Source organism: Sporothrix brasiliensis (genome assembly GCF_000820605.1).
Source record: "Sporothrix brasiliensis 5110 chromosome Unknown Cont19, whole genome shotgun sequence".
NCBI lineage: Eukaryota > Fungi > Ascomycota > Sordariomycetes > Ophiostomatales > Ophiostomataceae > Sporothrix > Sporothrix brasiliensis.
The window spans coordinates 2222654-2249783 of record NW_024467138.1 but is presented as its reverse complement, the minus strand read 5'-3'; the positions used below and the strand labels follow the sequence as shown (position 1 = coordinate 2249783).

The 27130-nt window shown below is 51.1% G+C and overlaps 7 protein-coding genes across 7 annotated transcripts; 3 read left to right on the top strand and 4 right to left on the bottom strand.

The window, feature by feature from the left end:
- Positions 1-4527: 4527 nt before the first annotated feature.
- On the top strand, positions 4528-6209 carry SPBR_00473 (uncharacterized protein; the record flags this gene model as incomplete). The annotated part of the gene is made up of 4 exons (XM_040758792.1): positions 4528-4581; positions 4650-4909; positions 5281-5406; positions 5576-6209. 4 exons carry the CDS (start codon positions 4528-4530, stop codon positions 6207-6209), a joined length of 1074 nt encoding a protein of 357 aa, XP_040618435.1.
- Positions 6210-6534: 325 nt separating this feature from the next.
- SPBR_00508 (V-type H+-transporting ATPase subunit C) lies at positions 6535-8135 on the bottom strand (the record flags this gene model as incomplete). The annotated part of the gene is made up of 5 exons (XM_040758827.1): positions 6535-6741; positions 6878-7370; positions 7463-7554; positions 7655-7749; positions 7835-8135. The coding sequence occupies 5 exons, from the start codon at positions 8133-8135 to the stop codon at positions 6535-6537; spliced, it is 1188 nt and encodes a 395-aa protein (XP_040618434.1).
- A 2032-nt stretch (positions 8136-10167) lies between these two features.
- On the top strand, positions 10168-10642 carry SPBR_01092 (uncharacterized protein; the record flags this gene model as incomplete). Its single annotated transcript, XM_040759410.1, has 2 exons — positions 10168-10524; positions 10577-10642. 2 exons carry the CDS (start codon positions 10168-10170, stop codon positions 10640-10642), a joined length of 423 nt encoding a protein of 140 aa, XP_040618433.1.
- Positions 10643-14673: 4031 nt separating this feature from the next.
- SPBR_01104 (uncharacterized protein) lies at positions 14674-15114 on the bottom strand (the record flags this gene model as incomplete). Its single annotated transcript, XM_040759422.1, has 1 exon — positions 14674-15114. The coding sequence occupies one exon, from the start codon at positions 15112-15114 to the stop codon at positions 14674-14676; it is 441 nt and encodes a 146-aa protein (XP_040618432.1).
- Positions 15115-16089: 975 nt separating this feature from the next.
- Positions 16090-16481, bottom strand: SPBR_01116 (uncharacterized protein; the record flags this gene model as incomplete). The annotated part of the gene is made up of 2 exons (XM_040759434.1): positions 16090-16147; positions 16318-16481. 2 exons carry the CDS (start codon positions 16479-16481, stop codon positions 16090-16092), a joined length of 222 nt encoding a protein of 73 aa, XP_040618431.1.
- Positions 16482-23321: 6840 nt separating this feature from the next.
- On the top strand, positions 23322-24548 carry SPBR_00709 (uncharacterized protein; the record flags this gene model as incomplete). The annotated part of the gene is made up of 3 exons (XM_040759028.1): positions 23322-23544; positions 23814-24239; positions 24397-24548. The coding sequence occupies 3 exons, from the start codon at positions 23322-23324 to the stop codon at positions 24546-24548; spliced, it is 801 nt and encodes a 266-aa protein (XP_040618430.1).
- A 1971-nt stretch (positions 24549-26519) lies between these two features.
- On the bottom strand, positions 26520-26894 carry SPBR_01122 (uncharacterized protein; the record flags this gene model as incomplete). The annotated part of the gene is made up of 1 exon (XM_040759440.1): positions 26520-26894. The coding sequence occupies one exon, from the start codon at positions 26892-26894 to the stop codon at positions 26520-26522; it is 375 nt and encodes a 124-aa protein (XP_040618429.1).
- Between the last annotated feature and the right edge of the window lie 236 nt (positions 26895-27130).

Sequence of the window (27130 nt, the reverse complement as noted above, 5' to 3'; positions counted from 1 at the left end):
GAGGTGGGCAAGAACCCCACCTGTTGTACCTACACGGTGGCAGATGACTCACCGGGTTCGGGTTCCCCGATTTGCAAGATCTTCGAGGTCAATTGGCCCTCCGGGTTTCTCTCCGGCCGCCACGGGGCATGACACGGCGGGTCACCCTGATATCCTCAATGAGATTCTGCATACTGTTGGTAGCAGCACTCTTGATGACCCCTCACAACCAAACGGTAATATCGACAGTGATACTTGTCCTGCAGCTCACGACGGCCCTGATGCTGCTGGTACCTGGGTGACCGAGCCCGGTGGGGTTTACATGGCGTTGGAAATGAAAGTTAACGGAACGGTCGGTTGCGCATACTACGTTTCTGATACGGCAACGGTGTATCTTCAAGACGACACGCGGGTTGTCGGACTCGAGTTAGTTGAATCGCTGCTTTTTCAAGTCCGACCTACCAGCATCATCGTCCCAAGCCGCGCTCAGGGTGCGTTGGTAGACCTACTTGATCATCTCGCCGGTGAAAACACGGACTCTGGCTCGGGTGACGACGCGGAGCGTGGTTTTAAACTACGCTCCGTCGTGTCATCCGACTTCAACCCAGTGCTTGGAAGACAGCTTCTGGCACACTTGGATGATGCCAAACGTTTCAAAGCGGGCTCGGCCCCTTTCACATCCGCCGTGGAAGATGTAGAGGGGAATGACAGTCGCGATGCTGTTCCTGCGCACCTCAGAGACGATAGAAACACGCGGAATAAACTTATCTACCTAGGTACATTCATTAATTTGGATGGCCAGGTTTCCGTAAGTAGACAAAGTCAACAGTTTTGCACTGATATACTGGCCGGCTCAGCGGCTTCCTTAAGAATTGTAACTAATATATGGTCGTCTGCCGTAGCTAGGCTGCGCGAGTGCGTTAATCCGCGACCTCGAAAGAAGGCAGGCTACCACAATAGGCTTACACGCGGAACAAATCCATATTCGATCTGTTCTGACTGTAACGTACGATAACTACATGTTTGTTACAGCTGAGGCCTTGCTATCGCTACAGATTTTTCGCCCAGATCTACGATACGCCACTAGAACGGGCGCAGCGACGAGTAACAACGGCAGCATGGCTGGTACATTACGTGGCAAACGCTCCGTCTTCGACATGTTCTGCTCCCTGACCATCACTTCGCAAGGACGTTGCACACTGCGCGAAATGTTTGTTCATCCGAGCACAGACCTTGCACTCATCAATGCGCGCCAGCAGTCTATCTCAAACCTCCTAGACTCGAAAAGCCAAGAATCAGTAGGAGTTATCCGTGCGGCACTGAAAAAGGCCAAGAACATTCTGCCCATCCTGGCCCACCTTCGAAGAGGGCTTTACTTTTCTGGACACTTCTCTTTGATCAAGGAAAGTACCTGGGCGAACCTCCAAGACTTTTGCTCTGCTATTTTGCAGATCTTACTTGTGGGATACAAAATTTGCACCGTCTTTGACAAGGTACGCCTTGACAGTGAACGCTCTTTGCGGATTGGAAGTCCGGTATATTTTTGTTTCTGAGCTGACAACACCGAAACGTTAAGGCTCTAGGTGAAATCGACTCCGAGGCAATTTTTCAAATTCGAGAGAAGCTGGCTACGACGATCGAATTTCAAAAGTCGAGATCTTGTGGTCGTAGTTTCGTTGCTCGAGGAGTCAGCCCTGAGCTCGATGCACTCGGGTCCACGTACAGCCGTCTTCAGGTTCATCTCGAAGAGATTTGCCAAGAGTACAAAGCCAGGCTGAGAAGCAGCGCTCAAAATGATATCGTGGGGTGGATTTTTCACCCTCGAAAGGGGTATCTCCTCGTCGCATCTGCCATCATCCGTGATCACAGTGATAACAGCAGTAACAGTAAACCTGCCCTGGAAGACGATCTTGAGTTTGGCTCCTGGGAAGAAATATTGCGAGACGACGGACTTTTGTACTTCAAGACTCCCATCTTGTGTGATGTAGACAAGGAGTTTGGAGATCTAGCCGGACGGATACTTGGTAAGCACAACGAACGGCTCTGTGCGTTCTCTTATCTCAGTCTCTTTTATTATGCCAAGAAATCGAGTGCATTGCTAACGTATACCAGATCTTGAAGTGGAAGTGCTCCACTGTCTCGGATCTGAGATTTTGAAAAGGGAAGAAGCGCTGATTTGTGCTTCGAACGCCATTGGGCACATCGACAGCATTCTTGCTCTTTCCAATGGAGCGAAATTGTTCCAACTCGTTCGCCCGCAAATGACAGAAGAAAACGTCCTATACATTCGGAAAGGTCGTCACTTATGGCAAGAGACGGGCCGAGAAAGTTTTGTGGTGAATGACTGCCAGCTGTCAGGTGGCTCAGGCGATCCCGCGGGAGACATGGATTGCGATTGCTCACCTATTCAAGACACAGACAACAGCACTCCAAGTACTGTTGTATTGACAGGGCCCAACCATTCTGGAAAAAGCGTCTATCTAAGGCAGGTCGCGACGATTCTGTTTCTTGCACACGTTGGAAGCTATGTACCAGCGGAAGAGGCCGTTGTCGGCATCACAGATAAGATTCTAACCAGAATTGTCACACGGGAGAGTGTTTCGCGTAATGAAAGTGCGTTCGGAGTCGATCTACGGCAAGCAGCATTTTCTATCAATGCTGCGACGCGGAAAACTCTTATTCTTATAGACGAATTTGGAAGAGGCACGGCCACGGTTGACGGCGCGGCGTTGTTCGATGCGCTGCTTGACCACTTTCTCCGCATTGGGCAAAACGACGCCCCAAAGGTACTTGCTGCAACACATTTCCACGAAATATTCAAGCGCCGAGGATTCAAACAGCACCCCCGTCTAGGACTGTTCTATATGAGCGTGGCAGTAAGACCAATCGCCTCGAAGCCCGAAGAAAAGGTGAAGTTTCTTCACATACTTCGGGAAGGAAGAAGCACGGAGAGTTTTGGTTGCCACTGTGCGGCCATCAGCGGTGTCACGCCTACTGTTGTTGAAAGGGCCAGCCAAATCGCAACGTTGCTTGGACAAGGCGGTAGCCTTTCGAAAGTTTCCCTGCTGTCCCAGGTGGAGAGGTTTGAAAAGATGAAGGGCAACGAATACTGCGCACGCCGCTTTGTTGTGGGAATGGCGAAAGCAGTTGATTCAAGCACCGATTTACGAGCTCCGCGTGAGCTACTCCGGTACGTCTTAAATGGGGATATGTGAGGCTTGCCTGAATTCAAGGGAAACGCATAGCGGACGAAGCTTGACGTCCAGTGAATGCATCTCGGAATATGTGTTGCTCGTTGCAGCCCAATGGACCAAAGCCACAGCTTAGAGGGTCAGCGTGCAAGGAAACGACTGCACTTGCGTTTCCAAATTTAATCATGTGGCCGGGTTTCGAAAACGAAATATATGTCTGTGGCATGGATTACGACGTGAATGACAAGACACCAAGGAGCTTGCGGATAGACCATGAAGAGGGATAAAATGCAAAGAGCCAGTGCTCCATTAATGGATACATTGATAACATATGTGTATGCTCGCTCTCGAGGTTTCTTGTTGTTATTGCCACCGCGTAGTGGGTATATGATTCAAGCCCATACATGAGACAAGTCGACGTAGTTCGACGACGCATTGTCGACAAATCGTCCCAGCCATCCTATCAGCCTTTTCTTAGCAACACTGTCTACAAAACACACACAGTCATGATAAAATAGGTTTGCAGTCCAGTTTACACATAGGTCTAAATATTGGAGAATTGGTAATAACAGAGCGTGCGTTGTCATACACCTATCGTTTCGACTGGATGGCGAAATATTTTCAACCCGCAGCCTGCGACCCAATGCGCTCGTTGCACAAAATGGCCTTCCAGCAGCTGAGATGTATATCGATGTATATGACTCCTCATGCGCTAGCACTCGATTTTGAAACGAGTGTAGAGCAAGTACATCCATTTCTGACCTTTACCGGGAATGTCCAGTCGTAAGAATATCCGAGTAACTCGTTGTACTAGGTACCATATTTTAGCAACCCGGTTCAGGGTCTATCACGGATTGAATTTTTTACAGTTCTTGATACTCGTGATCGGTGGCCGATTATCACGGTACTGGACCGAAGTCTAGGCGATAGGTTTTTTTTAGACATGCCATCTAAGAACCTGCGTAGACAGGATGCATGACAAAGGAGCGTTCTCCAGCAAGGACACCATTCGGTGTGTGGGCTTTTGGTGGCAGAAAATGAAGCCCAACTGTAGTATCAACGCAACGGGTTGCCTTCGGTGAGAGAGTTTTTGAGACCAAGCATCTCCATTGCTTTGTTGAAGTATAAATAGAGAAGCTCGTCCTCCGAGAACGACCTTTTGGTTGCTTCTCATCAGACTTTTATATATATTCCCCGTCGTCATCGACCACATCATTTCTTACCGACGCAAAGTCAGAAGAGAACAAGGTGGTAGACTGTTTCTCGTCCCAAGCGAAACGCCCCGGCACCTCTTCGCCTAATATCGTCTGCAAGAATCTACTCGGTCTGGCACCGCTTGTCCGCCACCGCTGACAAAATGAGGCTCTCTTCAATTACCCTCCTCGCGCTCGCGACAGCTGTTGTTGCTCAGGTATGCCGCCTCGTGTTCCGAAATGTAGAAGCAGCCGCAGCGGGTTCGCCTGACACTGATTGCCACAGGAGTCGAGCTCTACAACGACCAAAACCAAGACCAGGGACGCGTCGACTAAGACTGGCAAGAATTCCAAAGGTACGACAACCGCGGCCGCAAACAATGCCACCGATCCCGTGGCTGGCGGCTCAGATTCCGGGAAGGGCAACTCGACCGCGATCTCGACCGCGCCTGGCGGCGGCAAGAAAACCGCTACGACCAGCCAGGCCAGTGCCACATCATTTGCATCGGGAACGGGCACTGTCTCGGTCAATGGCGGTGATGGCTTGTTCAGTCCTGGGTTGGGAAGCGTTCTCACAATCGCTGGTCTCGGGGTCACATTCACTCTATATATGTGAGGCGAGCGACTTTGCGGCCAACTGGATTGCTGGCGGATGGTGACTGCGTCATTTGTACATACAGAGCGGAATCTACGCACTGCGATGAGTAAATCAGGAGCAATGATAATTAGTTACTGGTTCACGTTTGCTTCAGATAGGTGCAGCGCCTGCAGTGGACAATACGCTGTCGAACGTGTCGAGATTACACACTAGCACAGGATTACGTGCTACTGTCCTGTGGGGACCCCCACTACTTCGTTAAACAACTCTTGCGAAACTTCGGCCAAATACCAGTAACCTGATAATCGCGCTCAATTAGAATTTACTTCATCTTTGCCGTCGTGGTCTTTATTCTAGCTCTGACGACCATCTATACCCGGCCCACCCCAGCAATCGACTCCGACGTCCTCGGAAATACACCACAGTCACCCGCTACAATGGCTACGTACGTGACGATCCGCACATATGCACAGGAAGAAAAGAGGCAGAATATCCAATCTTTGGCCGGTAGTGGAGGGGTATCAACTCGGAAAGCTGTCAGACGAAGATGGGCAATTCTGTCAGCAGCAAGGCAGGAGACAGAAAATAAAAAGAAACACGTGGCTGACGGATAGCACAAGAAACATCACCTGGCACACCGGCCTCACTCGCCAAGAGCGCAACCAGGCTCGGGGCCAAAAGGGCTACACCATCTGGTTCACTGGCCTGTCGGCCTCGGGAAAGTCTACCGTGGCCACGGCCCTCGAGCAGCACCTCTTGCACCTGGGTGTGGCTGCCTACCGCCTCGATGGTGACAACGTCCGCTTTGGTCTCAATAAGGATCTCGGCTTTTCCGAGAAGGACCGCAACGAGAACATCCGCCGCATCGCCGAGGTCGCCAAGCTATTTGCCGACTCGTCGACTGTCGCCATCACATCCTTCATCTCTCCCTACCGCGCAGACCGCCAGCTAGCTCGCGAGCTGCATACGCAGTCTGCCCAGGCCGGCAACGCTCCCCTAGAGTTCATCGAGGTTTATGTCGACATCCCGATCGACGTCGCAGAGCAGCGGGACCCCAAGGGCCTGTACAAGAAGGCCCGCGCTGGCGAAATCAAGGAGTTCACCGGCATTTCAGCACCATACGAGGCTCCCCTGGAAGCCGAGATCACCATCAAGACGCACGAAAACACCGTCGAAGAGTGCGTCGCACAGATAGTGGAGTACCTGAAGAGCAAGAGCCTCCTGTTTATTCCGACTGCGTCTGTATAGTCTTCGAGGCCCAAGCAGGGATGAGTTGTGACAGAGAACGCCAAAATATAATTGGGCTACCAGGCTCACCCTATCCCAAAGTTTCAGATTGCCAACTGTGTTGATTGGATAAAAAAATAAGAATAAAACACTGGCAGTAAACGGGGTTGACAAGACGGAAAAAAAATGAGAAGCGATGGGCGATGTACAAAATTTCAGGATAAAATAGGGAAAGGCAAATGCCCATTGAAGGGGAAGAACGTCGCTTTGCCGTTCCTCTACTACAACGAGGTGGCATGCATGACGGTTGTACCCTTTTACATCTCGGTTCGGTCCGTCCCCATATTTAGGGGAATTCGAACTCATAGTACACGTACGCCATGTACTCGTTGCCATCAGCTAGCCCGACACCAGCAGCTGCCATATCAGAAGACAGCGAGGCATCGTCCTTAGTGATCTTGCCCTTCTTGTCCCTACCAAATGCATTGCCGCCGAGATATGAGTATGCTGAATCCAGCGATGTCTTGAGCTTTTTCGCAGACTTGGGCGACGTCTGTATTTTGTGAAGCAGAATGTAGCATTAGCGGCATGGTTCTCTCCAATATCTAGTAGCGGGAGAAGAGGGAACAATAGAAAACAACGGCAAGTGGAAAACTATTGGCTTTTTTTGGTCCTGGATTACATCTCACCTTGATTAGAACGCTCACGTAGTCGAGCGGTAGGCCGTACCGTAGAACTGTCTCGACAAACACACGGAGCGTGAGTGCATGCATCCAGATCATGACGCTTTCGCTCCAACTCGTACGCGCCAGCCATAAAGCCTCGCCCCAAACTTTCTTTTCTTCACGAGTGACACGGTCCAGCTCGCGCTGCTCCTCTTCCTTGCCGCCCTCAACGTATTTGTATTGGCGCGGCGTCCACTTATGTTCACGGCATTTCTGCAGGAACTCAGCACTGTGCTTCTTGAATGTTGTCACGCCAAACAGCGCAAACTCATCGTCTTCGGCGAGCTGGTTCGCGGACCGGGGAACCACCATCGGAGCGAGCGTCTCATATTCGCGGAGGAACTCTTTTCGAGAGCCGGTCGGGACAACAACAAGATGCGTTTCAAGGTATTCCGAGTCTTGGACTAAAAGCGAGGGTTTAATGAGAGGGGTCAGGGACTTCGTGGCAAGGTTTCCACTAGGTTGATATTAGTCCAGGTTTGTCATATTTTTTGCACCTAGAACAATAAGGAGAAACGCAACGGGGGAGGGGGGGTAAGAAGAACATACGTTTGCTTTCTTTGCAAAGTAGCCAGGTTGGACTTCACCGAGTTGTACTGGGTGAACTTGCCCTTGACATCATTGTCGATGTTGACGAGCTCCTATACAAGCCACTCATTAGCCGCCTATAAAGCATATAAACGTCGGAATGACGAGATTGTTCAGCTCAAAACGTTACAACAAGTTCCTAGAGAGACATACCTTTTGCAATGTGTCGATGATATCGCCGAGCGGGCGATCTATCCGGTACCGCACGTTGTTCCAGGAGAAGTTTTGTAAGTAGTGATCAGTAGGCTCTGGCAGTTCAGTTAGCAAATTACGACTGTGACACCTGGTGGCGCAATTAGAAACAGAACTGGACAAAGCCTCTTTTCTCCTTACTGTCATTGACGATCTTGTGTTGCGTGAGTTTCTCTTCGTCGTTGTCGAGAATCGTTCTTAGGGAGTCCGCCACCCGAGACGCCACACCCTCGCAACCAGCGTCGAGCTTTGCAAGGTCATCTGCCTGCTGGACCAAGGCATCTAGGGTACCAATTTTGAACTCAGGAATGAGGAAGAGTTGGACAGCGCCATTTTCGGGGTTCACGGTGGTACGAAGAGAGGCGACGGCCCCCTCTCGATTGCCGGAATCGAAGATGCGGAGGGGGAGAGAGACGATGGCGTATTTTGCGGGGTTCGGCATAGTTCCGAGAGGTGCGATAGCTGTGCAGAATTGTGGTTGAAAATGCGATGCGTATACAATGCACCTGTACAGGAAGTTTCAGCAAGCAAATTCCCCGCAGATATGCTGCCCGCGAATGTCGACGATGGATGCTGATTGCTGATGTGCGAGAGAGAGTGTGTGGCTATTACCCGCTGCCAGTGCCAATGAATGCCACTCACTCCAGTGTTCCGACTGACAAGGGAACAGAACAGGCAGCTGGCACAAAAACAATTCGAGCGCAGAGATATGAGGTACCGGGTATTTTGTTGTCCAGCGTGTTGTCAGGACATGGGCGAGTGGTTGTAGCTTAATGGGAAACGATGGACAGGAGGAGAGATGAGGCAGATTGCGTAAAATTCAAAGCTCCTCGGTCAGTGTGGCCGAAGAGCACCAATAGTGGGGGAATATAAGATGCCGAAGATTAACACCTTGTCGATACGACCGTCCAACAGCTTATTGACAGCACAGCTGGTGACAGCTGGCAGAACTGTGTGGGATGAGAAGACGCTAGGCCAGGACCTCGCAAATCGAGCGGTGTGCCGTGCTAGCTAGGCTGTACATTTCAACACAAAGAAACCGGTCGTTGCACTGACAGTGATCTGACCGCGATGTGCTCTGCGCTAGTGGGGCAGCTAGGCTCAAGCGTCACCAGGTACCTGGTACCTGCTGGCTTGACATGAACAGTGCAAGGCGAAGAGCCCGAAGCCTCGTTGCCCTGGCTGCGCATGTCGTAAAATTATCGCAGAAGTATGTACCGAGTACTTGCAAAAGCTGTCCAGAAGAACCCAACCCCGGACGTCAAATGGTGTTTCCTGCCTCACTTTTCGACATCGTCTGTTGCTTCGTCTCATTTCTTTTCTGAACACGCCTTGCTCCCACCGCGCAAACGTGCGTCAACGATCGCCGTTTTAGCGCCTCTTCTTCTTTTCTATCTTCTGTCAGCTCGGCGCTTGATGCTGGCTGCTGGCACCCGTCGTCGTTGTCGTCGCACAGTTGGGCCTGTTACAGCTTCAAATTAATCGGTAAAATCATTTGAGAGCACCATTGTCGTTGCAATCCCGTGACCGCATCCTGTTTTGGCTCTTCATCGCTCCTGTTGGGTGCTTCATATCCTCCGCCTCCTTTCCTCGTCGAACTTTGTCCTCTACCTAATCTTCGACTTCACCGTCGCGACTTCTTCAGTTCGGCTCGGCTTGCCCGCATCGCCTGTCTCGGACCTCTTCGCCAACCCCGAGTAATTTACTGAGCAATACTACAGATACTCTTGGTAGCTCTCTTTGCTGCCCGCTCGTACCGACTTTCTGCCATCCTTCTTCTCTCCACGATTGTTGGTGTTGTTGCACTCCCCCTCACACACCCGACCGTTTCTACCTCAGCCCTCGTCGACACCTCCAAAGCCAGCATACACCAACTACGCGCCAAAAGCAGGTGTTTGTAAAGTTTAGACAAAAGTCTCAACCTCAAAGGCGTTTATACACTGACTTTCTCGTCAAACACGTGAAGCGCAAGAGTATATTACACTTGGCCAACCTCGTCTTTCCACTCTCGTTCTTTTACGCGATACCCTTTGACACACGTCGAAATTGTATACCTCCGTTTAATCGTCGCAGTGAGGAGCAATCTGCTCGTGCCTTCTGCCGGACCGATCGAGACCTGGTCCTCCCCCCGTGCCTTGTCATCTCCTCTGTACCATCGATCATATATGCTATAGTCGACCTGTCTTCGCCAAGCCAGTTCTGAGGGGGCGACTATGCGACTGTTTTACGGGATTTGACGGATCTCCTGCTTTGCTGCTGCGGAGCCGGTGGCCGCACCGGCAAGTTGCCGTTGCGCCACAGCAGTGTACGTTGGAGCCAAAAAGCCCATTGTTGAGGAAGTGTATACCACTGCCGTTTGCTAGTGTTAGACGCTGCGAATGTCAATGTCGCCGACATCTTAGGCGGCTCTCAGACAACAGCAAGGAACGAGACGTATCACAGGAGGCCCAGTTGCGGTGACTCTGATGGCCGATATGTCGTCTCTCCAACCGGTTGTGGGGCTCCCTCCACTGTCAGCCATCGCCGCTGTTGACCCTAACCCGGCGCCTGTTTCCAGCTCCATTGTTGGCAACGTTGTGTCGGTTAGCTCATCCTCAACCATTGAGTACCGAGATGCACGCATCAAAGACCCAATACCCAAGAAGCTGAAGGGCCACAAGGGCAGTCTCAGTGGCAACTTTGGCATAATACAATTGGAACTGGGTGGCCATGAGTCGTCACTTGAACGTGATGAGCTTGCCAAACGTGCAAGCGAAAGCACGGAACTGGCTGCCATGCGTGCCTACCAGAGCAGCCACGGCACGTCCTCTACTTCCTCTACGAAGCGCTTTGTCCGTGTACCGGATGATCCTGGCGCCTGGGATTCGTATTATGCCCCATCAGCCCAAACTTCTGGTCAACCGGCATCTCCGGCGTCAGTACCTCAACCACTCATGCCGGCAGACATAAAGAGCGAACAGACTCGCCTTTTGACCCTACTCCGGGATCTTTCTCCTGCTTCGGTCGTGGATCAGATTTGCAAGGCACTTTCATACTTTGGGGGAACACCTGGTGCAGCGCCACCCTCTGACGGTATTTTCCCTGGAAGTGAACTTGCAAACGGCCCTGGGAGTGCCTTTGTCGGATGGATAGCCGAGATCTTTCCCAGGCTAGCCAACGAGGCGTCTACCACCCCAAAATCCTTGCAGAAGCCCCATCCTTCTGGCCTTTCTGCACTCGCACCTGGTAACTTGGCAGAGACAGTCTCCGGTGCCGGAGCAGCCTCTTCCGCCGGGCCCAAACCCAGTACAACTCCTACCACGTCAACTGATACGACCCATATTGTTCACCAAGCCACTATCATCGACGGCACCACTCCCTCCACAGAGAAAAGGCGGAGGGGAAGACCCAAGGGAAGCAAAGCTACCAAAGCGCGACGTGACAAAGGCATAAAAAAAGGGCCGGTCAAAGATCGGAAAGCTTTGGCCGCCGCCGCCGCCGCCGCTTCGGTTTCCTCGAAGGCACTGTCTACGGCCCAGGATCCCCGCCTCGACCTTCAGACGACTTCGATAGCCAATGTGAATCACGGGGATGACAGCTGGGTTGACGTTGATGATGACAACATCCTAGATGTTCCCACTTCCGTGGGGAATGGCTTGTTTTTTTCAACAGATACGAATGCTAGCCTTCCTGCAGACTCGCATCTCAGCTCAGAACTAGGGATGAGGCAGGCTTCGGATGTGAGACAGGATGCTGCCAAGGCCGTTGATTCTTTTACTGCACCAGGCTCTCTTAAGGAAACAGGAAAGAAGAGAGGAAGGCCAAAAGGCTCGAAAAATCGTCCCAAGGCACCGGCGACGGACACAACGAACGAAACGCCAAGCGCAAGTGGCCCTGCCACTGTGACCCCAATCCCGCCCCCGGTAGTGCCCGGCGCCCCAGTTATTTCGAAATTGCCGAAAGCGAAGAAGCAGAACGCTTCCGCTGCAAAAACCCCGACGCTTTTCACACAAACTGTGCATACCGGGGCAAGCAATAGCCATGAGATAAATATAGAATCTCAACAGCTGCAAGGAACTTACGACCTCCAGAGCACCGCGGCGGATGTCCATCACATGCCGTTGGCACCAAGCGACACGCTTACTTTGGCAGTAAACAAGAGAAAAAGAGCAAAGGTTTCGAAGCAAGACAGTACGCCCGCAGGCTCAGCAGAAGCCAATGCCTCAACTGATGGAGCGGCCAGCGTTCCAAATTCTCGCAATAGCAGTCACGTTGGCCACCAATCAGATCGTCTACACGGCATGTCGAGACCACCCAAAAAACAGAGGAAAGTGATTGACACAAGCGCGTCAATCCAGCCTGGTGTTGATAGCAATTCCTCGCCTGGTCCTGACATTATTTCAAGTAGTACCACCGGTGCTTTTGGACAGGCCGAGGCACCGTTAAGTAGTGATACGTCGATAATGCCACCTCTCGATTCCGGCACAGGGACAAACGGAGAATTCAATTCAGCCGCCTTTGAAGCCCTATCGAACCATTTAGAACACGATGCTCCTGTTGCACTTCCAGGACAGCATCAACAGAACCACAACGACGGCCTCTCTGCCCTCCGCAATCAACAAATACCGACGCAGAACACACAGTCCCTCCAGCAACCACCACTCGTCGCGCAGAAGACGATGTCTTTGACTCCACCATTCCATACCTCTGATCACATTCAGGGCCTAGGAAGTGCAGCGAAACATCATTTGCAACAACAAGTTTCTCAACAGCAAGGGAACCAGGGTCAGCCAGGACACCAAATGCAGCAGCTGCACTCGCATCAGCATGTATCTAACCATACTGGCTCATCTATCTCCTCGCAGCACAGTTCCCAGTCGCAAATGGCCGCATCGCTGCCAACAGGCTCACTTGCAACTCAACAATTGCCACGCCCAGATCAAGTCCCACAAACATACTATACACACGGTAGGACAGCAAAAAACAGCCAGTTCAACCAATCCCTTCCACTGCCACTGCAGCACCTGCAGCACCAGCAGCACCAGCAGCAACGTCAACCACAGGAGAAACATCATTTTGGTTCGCGATATCAATCCCAAGGTCCCTACACATCCCAGCCACAGCAACACCAATCATTTGCGCCCCCACAGCGTCAATCTTCCCAAAATACTGGCTCGAGCTCTCCGGGAATGTTGACCGATAGCAACGCTCATCGCTCGCCGCAGTTTGCGGCTCCAAATGCCACTACCATTCGATCTGGGCATGGGGGGTATGGGACTCATCCTTCTGCTGGGACAATACACTTTAATTCTTCTACATACGAACAGAATCGGCGCCAAAGCTCAACCGCTTCGCCCTCCTTGGGCCACACATATGGTACGGCGGAGACAACAGCACATGCATTAGGCCACCAAGGCCCGCCTTCTTTTGTGAGCACACGGCCACAACACTCGCCGGGCGCGGCACACTCGCATGGCGTGGGTGTTTCGCAAGGGATGCAGAGCTTTCACGGTTTCGATAGCCCTTCTCTATTCGACGGCATCAGCCTTGATACGACAGGCAGTGGCGGTGGGCTTGGATTAAGTAGTCCAACCACTTATGGCCTAGGCGGAAGCGTGCCCAGGACATCGGGTAACATGGGCGGGTTTGGACCCTCATCCTCCGCCAACTCGTTTGATACGACTATAGGAGGCGCTTCGAGGGATCGCTTTTATGATGTCCGGCGATAAGAAATGGTACATTGTGTCTTCTCTTTGTTAAATGGAACCGTCTTTATTTTGCAAAGCTGGCTGCAGCTTTGTTACTGTACCATTTATTGTTCCGGCTACTTATGACGGGCAACAAAGACCATTTGCGTTTTATCACTGATGCGGTTGCCCTTTTTTCGGCTTCGTAAAAGGAGACACTTCACCAGATTATTACTTTGGTAAAGTTTATTTCGCCTGCGCCTTGAAATATTTGCCCATCGTCGAAACAGTTGTTTGAAGTCCGCATACTATGTCTGTTTTCGAGGGATGACTCTTGAATATATATGAGCCGGAGCAAGGTTTTCTTTTTTCCTCCCTTTTTTGGTTTCCTATGTGGTTGATATATGCCCACGGAGCGCGTAATTGATCAAGTTTAAAAAGGTACACCGGGGAGGTGCATGTGGAATTATTACCCACCAACCAAGCTTAAATAAAACCTCAAAGCCATCTCCAATTGCGGAACAGATATCATTGTTCCTGAGACTGTGTTCTAGGTCGTTAGTACTCCTGTATATTGGTTTGAGTCGAAAAACGACTACCTTGTTGGATTTGATTAAGTCAAAGCAGGCGATTTACGAGTTTCTTTGAAGCAAAATGAAAGTAAGACAATCGATAGACTCTTATATAACTTTATCAACCATGGCTACACATAGCCCAACGCCGGACCTGTTGAGGTCCCTTAGTCTGTGTCTGTAATCCGGCCCAAAAAATTGACGTCTATGTTTTCCCGTAAGACGCAACTCAAAATATAAATGAATATATATAAAACTAGAAAAGGTCCGCGCATCGCTTGTTTGCTTGTGCCAACAAGGTGCTAATGTGCAAAAATAAAGAGAAATGTTTTTAAAGCTGGATCGTGTTAACAGCGATAGCCACCTATGATCATAGGTTGAGCTACCGTGTACCAAAGCTGGTTGGATCAGTGATCCCTCAACCTCTCGAGAAAACGCCTAAAATGCTATGAGGACATAGGAAAGCCACGGCCGAGCGGTGGATGCATGTAAACGCATGATTGTATGCGTGCGTGCGTGCGTGCGTGCGTGCATAAAAGTGCATGCACGTGTATGCGTGTCGTTGTGTAGATACGTGTGATAGTAGTTGGTAGGTATTGTGTGGTTGTGTGGCATGAATGCCAGCCAGAGAAAGCAGGAGAGCATTAGTCACCAGGTATCGGATGAACGTAGTCACCGTTGCTGTTAGAAAGCTAGCGGTTTATTTCGAGTCACGTCCATGTGTCTCAGCATGTGGCAGCTGTCACGACGTCATGTCCTCAGTCATGTCTTCTTCGATAGAGTCCAATGGTGGCCGAATAGAATCGTGTGCGCCTTGGCCGTACCACCACTCGTCCTCTTCAGCGAAGCCATCCTCCCGGATGAGCTCCAACATCACCTGGGCATTTCGCCGGATGTCAGACTGTTTCTCCACTATTTTCCGCTCCAGAATCAGTGCCTCGGCAGTGACCAGCCACAGCTGCTGCAGGACAGGAAGATCTGACAACAACAGTCGCAGTTCTTCCCGAGGCAGAAGGTCCATTGGCATGCCGTCGGCAAGGCTGGTATTAAAGACGAGGTTGTTGCATCGCTCCCAAGTAGCATCATCCATCGAGCCACGTTCTGCGCCCGAGACACTCGAAGTCGATTTAGCCAAGGTGTTTGCAGATATCGAGGGGTCATCTCGTATCGCCAATGACGACATTTTGCGGCCGAGACCTAGTAGTGCCCGACGAGGCTTTCCAGTCGACTCCGCTAGGTCTTTAGCGACGGAGTTATACCAAACATCGACTGCGTTTCGTCTGACGTTGTAGCCTTTAATTTCCCAGAAGCGCTCAACTTGGCGTAGGCCACCAATGCACAATGTGGCAACATGGACTTCGTCTGGAGGTTTGTCTTTCATATAACCTCTCAGTGACTTCTCGACGCGGCCAACATAAGATGGTGGCCGCAAACGGCGGCAAAACGACGCAATAACCAGCGGAAAGACTTGGTGTACCTGCAAGAGCGTCCGGTCGTCGTACATGCTCATGACTTCGGCTTCGATCGGGTTGATAGTATAAGGAGTTTGTTGTAGCCCTTTCCCGTCATGATCGATGATATATTGGAGGTGGCGAGCGCGATACGTTTCGAAGAAGTGGAAAATGGTGAACAAAAGTGGGATCAACCTCCGGCGCATTCTCTCATTCTGAGGCGCAAACTCGAGCTTCTGAGCTTCTGATGTGCGCAAGAAAATTTCCTTTGTCACCCACTGGCAAATGAAGGATGACAATTTAGCGGCGACATGAAGGCGGTGCCATATTCCACATAGGTAGCGGAAGTCCAGCTTTGAGTAGTCTGGAGGATAGAGCCTCTTGGCGTAGGCGGGCACGTTGTGTTGGAGATGATGGCGGACGATGGGAGACTCGTTTGCGGAGACCATTGCGTGCATGTTCCTGGAGGAAAGGCGGAGTTGGAGGATATCGGCAAGCGGCATGGAGGCGATGATCTGTATTTGTAGCTCGGTAGGGAGGTTGTAGAACTGCACACCAAATCTGCTCATACTACTCCAGCTTGGTTAGCAATGCAATGAATAGCCGCTTAGATACGGATGGCCAATCGCCCGGGACTGTCCCCCCCCCCCCCCGGCCTTCGATCGTTAACTTACGGTGTTGATGAGGTCGGTGTATCTGGCAATGTGCTAAGCGACTTCGTAGTTGCGGGCGCAGGCGTTGGTATTGATGGGGTTGTCGGGATTGCTGTTTGCGATTTTGAATGAAGCAGCCGTCCCAAATGGAAGCGGCTTTTCTTTTGCTTTAGCTCTGGCAGATCAGCATTTTCTCTTTCGTCGGCGGCCTCCGTTTTTGCTGTCGCGGATAAGGGAAGAAAAAAGGGCGATGACAACTGTGTAGTCAACGGTTGCGGGGACGCGGGAGTGGTGGTCGTTGATTCCGATGTGCTGCTACCGGACGCGGCATTGTTCTGCTGCTGCTGCCGCTGCTGCTGGTTGAATTTTGTAAAGTACCGGTCCGATGCGAACTCGGTAATATGGAGAGGATCCATGGCCATCGGCCGTGGTGGTGGAGTCGACATGGCTGACGTTGGGGGTCAGGGAACTGAACCTGCGACGACTACTCAACAAAAATATGCTCTGGTCTTGCTGGGCATCAAGAGTCGCCTCTATCTCCTCCAGCCAAACCGATTCGCTGGGGTTTGGTATGTCTCGTAAAGAAGCCAAAAAAATGTCTAAGGTATTCAGTCGTTCATGATAAATTGGCCATCATACAAATGCAGACGTCGATGAAAATGAAGGAACGTTGGAACGTTGCGGCGACTCGAGAGATGGTGCTCAGGCAAGGCAATGTCGTCAGGACTAGGAGGAGTTTAAAAGAAATGTAATGAAGGCGTCGTGCAAACTGCGCTGGGCAGTCGCGATGGCGTCGCGTGACGATAGTCGAGATGTCAGGGCCGAAGACGACGATGGCGACGAAACCCGATGGGTGAGCGTGGCAGATGCTAAAAGTCCGGTTGCCAAAAAAGCGTGTGCTTCTCGTCGCGAAAGTCTCGACTTCAAGTCGACAATCGGCAGGTCGGCTTTAATTGTTGTCGGGATGAAAAGATTAATGTGATGTCGTTTGTGCGAGAGAATATTGTACTTTAGGAGTCGTCGAGCCAAGAGGATATGTGAAAAGCGAGCGAGTTTGCGAGAATGCGAGGCGACGGACAAGTTGGCATGAAGATCGAAAGGCAGTAAAGGTGTTGACGATGAGGAGACAAGAAACAGGAGATAGGAACAGAAGGAGAGACGGACGAAAGAGGAGAAACCGGCTGGGATGACCGAAAGAGAAAGGGTGAAGGAAAGACGAAAGCCAGGCCCCTGTTTATTTGGGAAAAGGGGGGGGGGGTGCAACGAATTACTGAGTACTTCGTACAGAATATGTATGGGGCGTTTGGTGCGAGACGAACCAATATCGGGAGAAGAAGGGCTGGGGAAAATAAAATAAAACAAATAATAGGTGAGAGATACCTGGAAAAGGAAGTGCGAAGAAAACGGTGCAGCTACGGCGCTGTTAAGATCGAGCGTCTGACTTTGATGGCACTGTTTAACGTGGGTGTTAAGGACGCTGGCGGTCAGCGGAAGACGCTGGGATGGTACGTGGTGCTCCCTAGTGTTGGCAACCGACAGGGTATCGATGGGCCGACCATGTAAATGAAATAAGAGTGGTACAGCGTATCTAGGGTGGACGAAGGTACTGAGCAGCAGTAAAAGGGCCGGGTGGGTTCTTCGGCGGATTAAGGGTCGATGATTAGGCGGGTTTAGTTGGACTAGCCTGGCTGGCATCACAGAGTGTCTCTGTAGGCAGGTCCCATCACGACGCGGAATAGAAAGATGGGAATGTGAAAGGGTGGGAAAGGGGGAAGGATGGGGGGAAAGTAACATAATAGAAGGGGGTTAAAGGATGGGTGGCTACGGCGGTTTGGCCGGCGAAATAGTGGAGAGACCTGTCGGGCCAGATAACATATGCGAAGATTCAGCCCCGAGCGGGTCCTCTCCTACAGAGGCTACATAAAAGTGAAACTCACTTACTAGTACAATACACCTGTTTATGTTTAGAATTATGTGCCTACAGAAGTACCACGCTAATCTACTAGTGTACCGCCGCAAAGGAGACACTTCCTCCGTAGTACACTCCTTGTCGCTCCATCCCTCCCTCATACAAAAGACCATCTTTCGGCCCTGTTTGTAAGTACCGCCGGCGGCGGAGACATGTACTAGGTACATGCTCAACGCCAACTAATGTCGTTGTACGCACTCGTAGAAACCAGAAATTTGCCAGCTTCGTGTTATTTAAGTAGTTGATTATATTGACTAGTCTGTTGTAATTATTGTGTACAAATTACGAAACCTTCGCTACGATATAAGTCTGTTGAACAAAAGGTGATGACGACTTCAAGGTTACGAGTACTTTGAAGGGAACTTGCTGCGACATCGTTGCACATCGTTGGCCGCAGGTCATAATTTAGCCGTGGCCAATTAGAGGGCGAGACAGCGCGGAGGTCTTAAATAGAGCCAGGAAACATAGGCCTTGTGCACTGTAAACATACGTTATGACAGTTCTTTACAGTGTGAATTCTAGATTTAACACAGTCAATTTTTCATTTTAGAGAATGTTCTCCGCCTTCGTTTCACCCAAAAGCTGGGAGAATCAGACGGTGCGTCAACCAAACCAGTTCGACGCTGGTCGCCGTACTGAGTAAAACGCGGCCGCCCATAGGAGGATTCTCATGTCCATGAATTGATGGCAAAGGAAAAAGCTCCTCGGTTGCCGCACGCCACGAGCACACTTGGGTGACGCCAGGTCCGATTGTCCCTTTGCAAAGGCATCAGAGGCTCCATCACTGCAGCCACTGATGGCCGCCGAGGCATTGCAAGCGGTCGCGTTAGCAGCTGATGCTCAACAGTCGGCCACGCTCAACTATTCGGAAACGGCCGCAGAGACGCCGGGCGGCGACTTCTTCCTTGCCTTTTGGCCTCCTAGGTGTCGATGAGTAAAGAACCAGGCATAAGACAGATGGTCTAGACCGGGTTCAGCGAGCAGATTGATACTATCTTACGGAGTGCGATGTGCATAGTATGTCGTATTTTACAAGTTCCTTGCGGGTGGCCTGCGCTTGTTCCAGTTCGTTTTGCGGGCCGTTTCTGGAGGCAAAAAAATAAGGCCATGATTGATGGATGTGACATTTGATGTCGCGAGATGTACGGAGTAGAGCAGCTGCTTTTCTGCTGTCTACTTATCATATTTCCTACTACGGGCAAGAAGAATTCGAAAGCAGACGACAACCTTTGCCCGTGTGAGCGAAGTCCCAAAATGCCCTCGTTTATTACGGCAGGTTTGGGAGAAATGTGCCCAGGTCCTTCCCTAGGACCTTTTGCAAGGATCTTTCACTATGCCACTATGCCACAATTGCGCGGGCATCGCAGGGCCGTTATTTCTTCCCGCAGGGTTTTTCTTTTTCTTTTTCTTTTTCTTTTTCCTTTTCCTTTTCCTTTTCCTTTTCTTTTTTTTTTGGCTGCTCTGTGCGTAAGAGTCATAACTATCTTTACAAAAAAGTGTCGTAGAGACGGCTTCGTTCAGGGGCATACCGTCAAGATAGCGACCCTGCCACCTGCCCATACGGAAAGCCTCAGAGCCTGTACTTCATAGGGATCATTTGCTACGGGAAGGATCTTAAACAATGTGGTGGGCCCAAAATATATTCCGACAGCAGACAAGCGGCAGCCAGATGACTACTCCGTACTGGAATGATAGAATAGCGCCCGTCGTCTTTTCATCTCCTAGCCTGCTGGGTGGGGGGCAATGTCAACGATTGATCACCATTTTATGTGTGCTCGAGAAGCGTCTCGAGGGCTGTACTTTGTACATGTCCGTCTACCTGCCAAGACAATTCGTAGGTAGATCTACAATACTTACGAGGCCGGGCCTTCTCCGGTGTATCAGAAAACAAGACGCTGGTTTCGCCTAGCAAAACTTCCGATTGAAAGCGGACTGGATATGGTGGATATATACTGTAAAGAGTAATGGCAGTTGGATTTAACGTTGCTAACTTTGCTGTGATACCTTGCTCAAAGTACTCCTGTTGTTACGTTTTGGTCCAGACGGTTCTTTAGCATTTGCTTTTATACTGTTCTTGTTTCTTTTCCTTTATTTGCTTCGTCTTCAGTTCTTTTTTCTTCTCCCTCCCTCGCCGTCTCACCGCTGGCCTGTCTCACGCAGTCGGTCCTCATTTCGGCCACCCAAGTTTTAATACGCGCTGGCCTCGCCAATCGTCTTGGTCCACTCAAGCCCGCCTTCCGCAGTGCCTTCGGGCATACTCCGTACTCAACTGGTGTCCCTTTACAGCATACTGGTTACAAGCATATTCGGCTTTGAGTATGCAACTGAATCTGTGTGCGATCATGCGCGATCGTGCACAAATCACACGTGCCCTCCGTTGGGCTCTTTGTGAAGATCCCGTGCGCTAGGAAAACGAATCCGCCACCAGCCCTGGCGAGCCTGGTCATGTGTGAACCAGCCTTTACAGGACCGAAAATGGCCCCGTTTTCGCCCTGGGACGCGCACCGTCGGCGTCAGATTCTCGGCGGCTCTTGCTCGGCCAATACGGTAATCGGTCGGCCTCTTTGTGGGTGTTTACGGGCGGCCTTTTCTCCAGTGGGTCGCCCCTTTCTCCCTTTACATCATTACAAACTACGTTCACCCTGTGGGGACGGGACATCTTGCACCGACGATCAGTAACTTGGGCCGAAGATCTTCCAGGCACATCTGTCTCGCACGGAAAGAAGCAGGCATGGACGCAGAGATTCCAATATCGCTGGGAATCATGGTGTTATCTTTGTCAGGTGCTGCTGGCAGAAACGGGAAATACGCCCCGGTAATGGCAAGGCCGAGACGCCATATGCCGATGGACTTCTCATGGCGACATAGATTGTGTATCATGCATTCTGGAGGCATGTATGTAATCCGTTGTACTCTGCACTTGTTGGGCTGACTGTGCGATACACAGTGTCAGTATCTAATATTGACTGGCTCGGGCCGAGACTTTTTTCCCTGTGTTTTCGTACAACCTTTGTCGTATTTGCTTGCATACTTCCGTCGTCTGTACATACATTCCGGTCGTAGCAATTTTCTGCATCCCGATGGAAACGAACCCTGTTTTCCTGTGACAAACCGTACACGTACAATGCTGACGCATCCTGTTTGGTTTGACCTCTGTTCCTGTACAGGACCAGCACTCCTAATCCGCACGGATAACATTCTGATGCTGGCCTTCACCAAGCTGTGACAAAACAGGCATTTCCGCCGCTGCACAGCCATGGAGAAAATGGCAATGGGTCGCGGCGCCATTTCCTGATAAAGACTAGCTCAATTCCCCAGTAGTTCCTGTCATGGAGAGACGGGGTTTCCTACGAAGTACATCGTACACTGTACAACTTGGAACTGAGCATAAAACTAGGCGCGTATTATCCGTGTGCCGTACGTCGCATTTATTTATTGCATTTTCGTAAATGGTCGATGTTTTTGCTAATCAGGGGTGAGTTGCGTCCTATATAAATAGAGCTCCGGTGTAGTCGTACATGGCAAGGTCGTATGCAAGAACGTGGCAGGATGTGGGGTCACCGCCTGCCGGGATGATCAGAAAAATAACTGTTCAGTGGAAGTTGTGTCACGTGAGATTATCTGTACGAAGTATGTCTTTCGATTTTTTTTCCGCACTCCTTCTCCGTGATGCCCGCTTCTGACTTGACCTCACCGCTTCTACCATCAACGAGGATGGGAACCGAATACATATTCTATTATTTCCCAACGTTCTCTCCCATTCTCCGTAACTACAGAGACACTGGCAGTGCAAGTCCGACATCGACACGACTGAAGGCCCAGACGGCGCCATCTGCCGGCGTCCGGATCCCCGCTTTGCACGTTATAGCTGGCCGTTGTCTCCGCGCAAGGCTCCGGGGAGCTCAGTAACCTTTCTTTCGTCCCATCTCATCGCGCCTTCCTTGCCTCCCTGTTTCCGACATTACCTGCACCAAAATTAGCTGACCAACCAGCGTTGAACCTCTTCTAAAACCACGTTCTATTTTAGTAAACAAGAACACTCGCAGAGAATACGAGCTAAGCAACCATGTGGGAGCGCAGTTGCTCGTGAACATTTCTTCGGTGCATGGTTGCGACGGCGCCATGGCTCTTTCATTTTCTACTTCATTGGTTCTGTGACACTGTTTCCACTATGCTTTGCTTTTTCTTACCCTCTCCTCTACTCCTCTTATTCCCACTACCACATCCGTGTCACTGCTTGCAACTTTACACACAAACAGCTACCACTGTTGCTCTACCGAGTACCAATACCATCCAAGAGCCTTGACAACCAGCGTACTGTCGTTAACTGTCGAACACGGGATGGTAGTCCAACGTCACTGTCACACGGCCCCGCTGCACCACTCCCTCTTGGCTGCTTCTACTTCCCGCGGGTTTCTTGTTTTATCAGCACATTCCTTTCCCGTATCTCTCACCAATTTAACTGCGGCTTTCCATCTGCGTTGCAATTTGCTTTTTTCCTTTAGTATCGCCCTGTTGGTAACATCCTGCGAGCTGCTAGTCACAACATGTTGCTGGGGAACATGTCGTCTTTAATATAGCCAGGCTCAGGAGAACATCCAGAATACAGCCAGAACAAAGATACAAGAATAGCCGGCACAGCAATTCCATATTCCATACCCCGCCTTCGCCGACCTCAGCCTCGTGAGGTATCCTGATTGGGCTGTAGTATTATCTCAATGGCGCAGAGTGGCAGCCTGACTTCGTTTTGTTCCTGGACGCCTGGACGCTCTGCCAGCGTACTCCCGCCCTCGGTATCTCACACCATCCCCCTTGGTCTTTCTTCGCCATACTCAACACTGTTTCCATCCGCTATGCTATCGACAGCTCATCTCATCGGTCCTTTGCCACACCGTCTTTACAGTTCGCCTCGGCCTCACGACTATGGCAGAATTTTGTTGCCGAGTACATCCAGCCTTGACGCCTCTCGCCTCTTCACTTTTCCTTGTGGCTCTCTAGATACATGACGTGGTATCGCCTACCACGTCCTGAAGCTTTATCGTCTGTTGTAGTGAATTTAGCTGCCCAAAGTCTTGCCGAGTTTCTCCTACGTTTGCCACACAGTCAAATCGTGGATCCTGGATGATTGACAGCTGACTGCACACCTTGTCTCGACCGCATCGCCATACCTCACGCAACTTGATAACGCCCACTTCGATGCGGCCCGCCCTACTATTGCGTTTTTGACCCATCGCCAGGCTGATTGACGACGGTTTCTTACAGCTCCAGCTTACGCAACCGATTGGCTCACCGTACCAGCACCCCAACCACCGTTGTCATGTCAAGGCAAGCTAGTCCCCCTCCTGCTTTTCCTCCTACACCCGAGGACGAGACGGGCATGGCTGAGCTGCATCCTGACTGCGGCCGTGCGAAATCGACCCAAGGAATTACTCCAGTCAGTCGCAGTGGCATCATGGACAGTGTTGTTGATACTCCAACGTCTCCCTCATCGTCTCTCGCCCTCTCACGCTTCGAGTTCGAGTATGGAAAGGGTAACGAGGGTACGAAGGTGCTCATGGTAGAATGGGATTGTATGGCGACTGAATCGGACAATATATCCGAAAACCCAACAGAAACCCAAGCTCGCCAATATCGCAAAGGCGCGACACATCAGGATTGGGTCATCACGTGGGAGGGGAAAGACTCTCACAATGTGCTTGCAGCTACCAGCATTGACGCCAACGGCGATGATGCAGAGAGACGATGTATTTTTTGCTCCCCCCTGGTGCCACCATCCCGCATCTCGTGAGCATCACCCATGTTATGAAAGGCGGTATGGGTTGCAGTCACAGCGAGAGCAAGGATGAGGACTTGATACTCTGGACGAAACCCATGCCGGCCATCTATCCGACCAGTCTTGGATCAGAGCCAGGTCAGGCCGGCAGGCGGGGCGTACTGCACACCCTGTGGGCCAGACAAAATCTTGCAGGCCTAGAAGCTGAGATTGAGGCCGAGATGAAAGTCAACAGCGAGAGCGTGGGATTGCAGATTGCACTCCAGGAGCAAGGCTGGATTTCAACCCACTTTGGAGCCAGTCATACCGGCCATCCCAAGGCGATCTCGCCATATCTACCGAGCACCGTGGGCGCTGACCAGATTGCCCTATCACGGTCACCGATAGGCGGGAAGCTCGGCGAAAAGCTCAGTGGTCTGAGATTGGCAACGTCACCTACTGAGCTGGCGGCGGCGCTACACAGTGAGTTGTGCTGGCTGACCGCCGTCCCCCACATGTTGTTAACTTAATTGCAGCCAATTTCGTTTATGCTTTGAAAACTGTCCGGCCGCCCTAACCGTGGTCGATATTGCAGGTTCGAGCATAGACCCAAAGACTGCCCCACGTTCACGTTCAGCAGATGCCGTTGACGTACCAATGCTGGCAGCCATTGGCACCAGTGTGGGCCTCCGCACCTCCATCGAACCGCACATTAGCGTTCATGGCTCACTCGATGCCGTCGTTGGCGAGAGCCAAAATGGAACAGTAATACAAACGACGACGCGAACTTAGGTGGCGGTCGTCCTGGTACAGAAGACGATCTATTTGCCCTGCCGCTAAGTCCTCGGAGCCCTGAGATGGCCAGGAGTCCTTTCAGCCTTCTGTAGTTTGTGCGATGTGTCCATTGGTGGACATCCTGGTGGTTTAAGATCTGGGTCGAAAGGCGCTGTTAGCTTTATCCCTGTTGAAGCATTGGTCTATTATTTGGTTCTGCGATCTCATGCTATCATGCCACCAGAGGTCGTTGTTCTGGGCATTTTCGTTTTGTCTATCTCAGTTTTAGTTGCGATTAATCCTCACAATTAAGTTTTCGTCAACCTTTTGGACGAAGGCAAAATATGTATACTCTGTACTAACACACACACACGCACACAGAAATACAAATAAAGTGCTGAAGAGGTACCATCGTATCATATGCATACCCCATGTAAAGTTCAGTGACCTGCAAATAGTCCAGAGTAACCAAATACAGGGAAAGTATCAAAGGGAACAACAGGAAGCCAGAATATGTCACTCGTATATGTTGTACAATGCCAGCTTTGAATTCTATTATTCGCCCGTATAAACGTTGCTTCAAACGGTATCTCACCTCGGGTGGATCGTTAGTGTAAGCCCCGATCTCTGATTTCATAATCCAAGGTGGCTGAAGTTTGCACTGAAGTCTCGCTTTAAAGACTGTCGCAATTTTCTTGCGCTACAGAGGTACCTATCGACAGGTTAATACCATGCCCCTTACGGCATAAAGAACTGAAAAAAAAAATTGTACAAACTAACAGGTCATAATTCGTAACTACAAGGGGAGCTGGGAGGTGAATGTGGGTACGGAGTATGTTGTGTCCCAACGATAAAGCGAGGTCGAGACCGCGACCTAGTAGTCGTATTCCTCGAGTCGGCCCGCCTGCCCGGCCGAGGATGGTGTGGCAGACAGAAAAGAGAGAAAAAAAAAAGGAAGGAAAAAAAAAAAGAATCAGCACGTCATGTCACAGCACGTTCCATGTCATACGAACAATAGGATCTTTGAGTTGCCCAGGCTGTTCTATTCACAGGTGTCGGCCTATTCACGGTCCAAAAATGGAGATGATGACTAAGCAACACGAACATACAGTCGACGTCTTTTGGCAGGATAGGATATACTTCGTAAAGCGTATCAATTCTCGCAGAAAGTATTGGGTGGACTGCGGGTCAACAGGACATCCCTCTTCTCTTCTCTTTGCGGGCCGGGGTGTTGGTGGTGTCATGGAGTAGTTTAACACATCGTAGTTTGGACAACACATGTGATGGATCCTCCTGACCTGTTTTCAGAACGCCGTGCATCGTATCGCGCTGCCGTTCTAGAGTCCGTTCGTGGAAAGGATTACGAGAAAGCTCGAAGTTTTCGACTTTTGGTGGTTAGCAGCACCCCAGAACATGTTCGCGTCACGCTGCTTTGGAAAGGCCCCGTTTCGACCCCCTGAAACGTAATTACATCATACCCACTCCAGTTCAATTCTCTTATTTTTGGCGGTCTCAGTGGCGGACTCTTACGGCAGCCTGGGCACTCCAAAAGAAGGCCCGTTTGTCCAATTCGCCGAAACACCCCACGTACACCCCCGCATCGGAGTGCCCGTGTCGGCCGACCGCTTCGTCCTGTCGGTCCTGTCAGTCTTGACGGGGTGGGGGTGTATATCTGATACAGTAGACAGCCATGTGTATAATTGCTGCCTTTTTGAACCGAAGCGACCATGCTTGAAGCGGTAGAGGCGTGGCCGGAAATCCCAGACGGACTGAACCAGTTTTATCTCCAACATTGTCCAGTAACACACTCGTTCACTGTTATTGGCGCAATGCAGGTAGTGCACAGTAGGTGGCACGGACGTGTTGCAAACGTGGCACTTCGTCGCTGCGTGCGAATGGTTTCCTTGCGAATTGGGGGTATGGATTCACTTGTATTTGTCTCCGGTGACGAATGGTAGGCAGGTCGGAGCTAGTAGCCCGATGATGCCTTTACCGCCATCCGCCGACACGCCCTTCGTCCCATCGCTCCTTGCGTTCCTGCCGAAGGTAAAACAGTTTGCGAGCATCACGATACCGCCGCACCCATTCCGAAGCCTCGCGCTCGCTGGCTAGGCCTCCATCGCCCTCACCCTCGAGAAAGCTCTCCTCGAGTGCCTGGCACACCTGCTCCTGTTCATTGACGCCCGCTGCAAGCTGCTGGTAAAGACTAGCCGGAGCAAACGGGGCCAGTGCCGCATCCATGGCCGCTTGTTTGGCCCGCCACGAGTGTTCCAGCGCATGCACACCGAGCAGTTGTGCCTGTGTGGCGGACCGTTGATGTGCTAGCCGCGCCTCCAACTCCTGCAGGCGCTTGGCCAGCTCCATGTTCTCGTCTAGGGCGCTCTGTAATGCTCCGTAGGATGCTGATACCGAGGGGTGGATGGTGGATGCAGAGTGTGTGAGGGCGGACAGAAGCTCTTGTGAAGCGAGGACATCGAAAAGATCTTGCTTCCTGTAATAGAGCCATAATAACAGACGTTGTTAGGAAAACGGCCCGCGGCAAAGTCAAGGGGATATAGTGATGGAAAGCACGTAGTGCTTTCGTTGCTGTAAGGACTTAC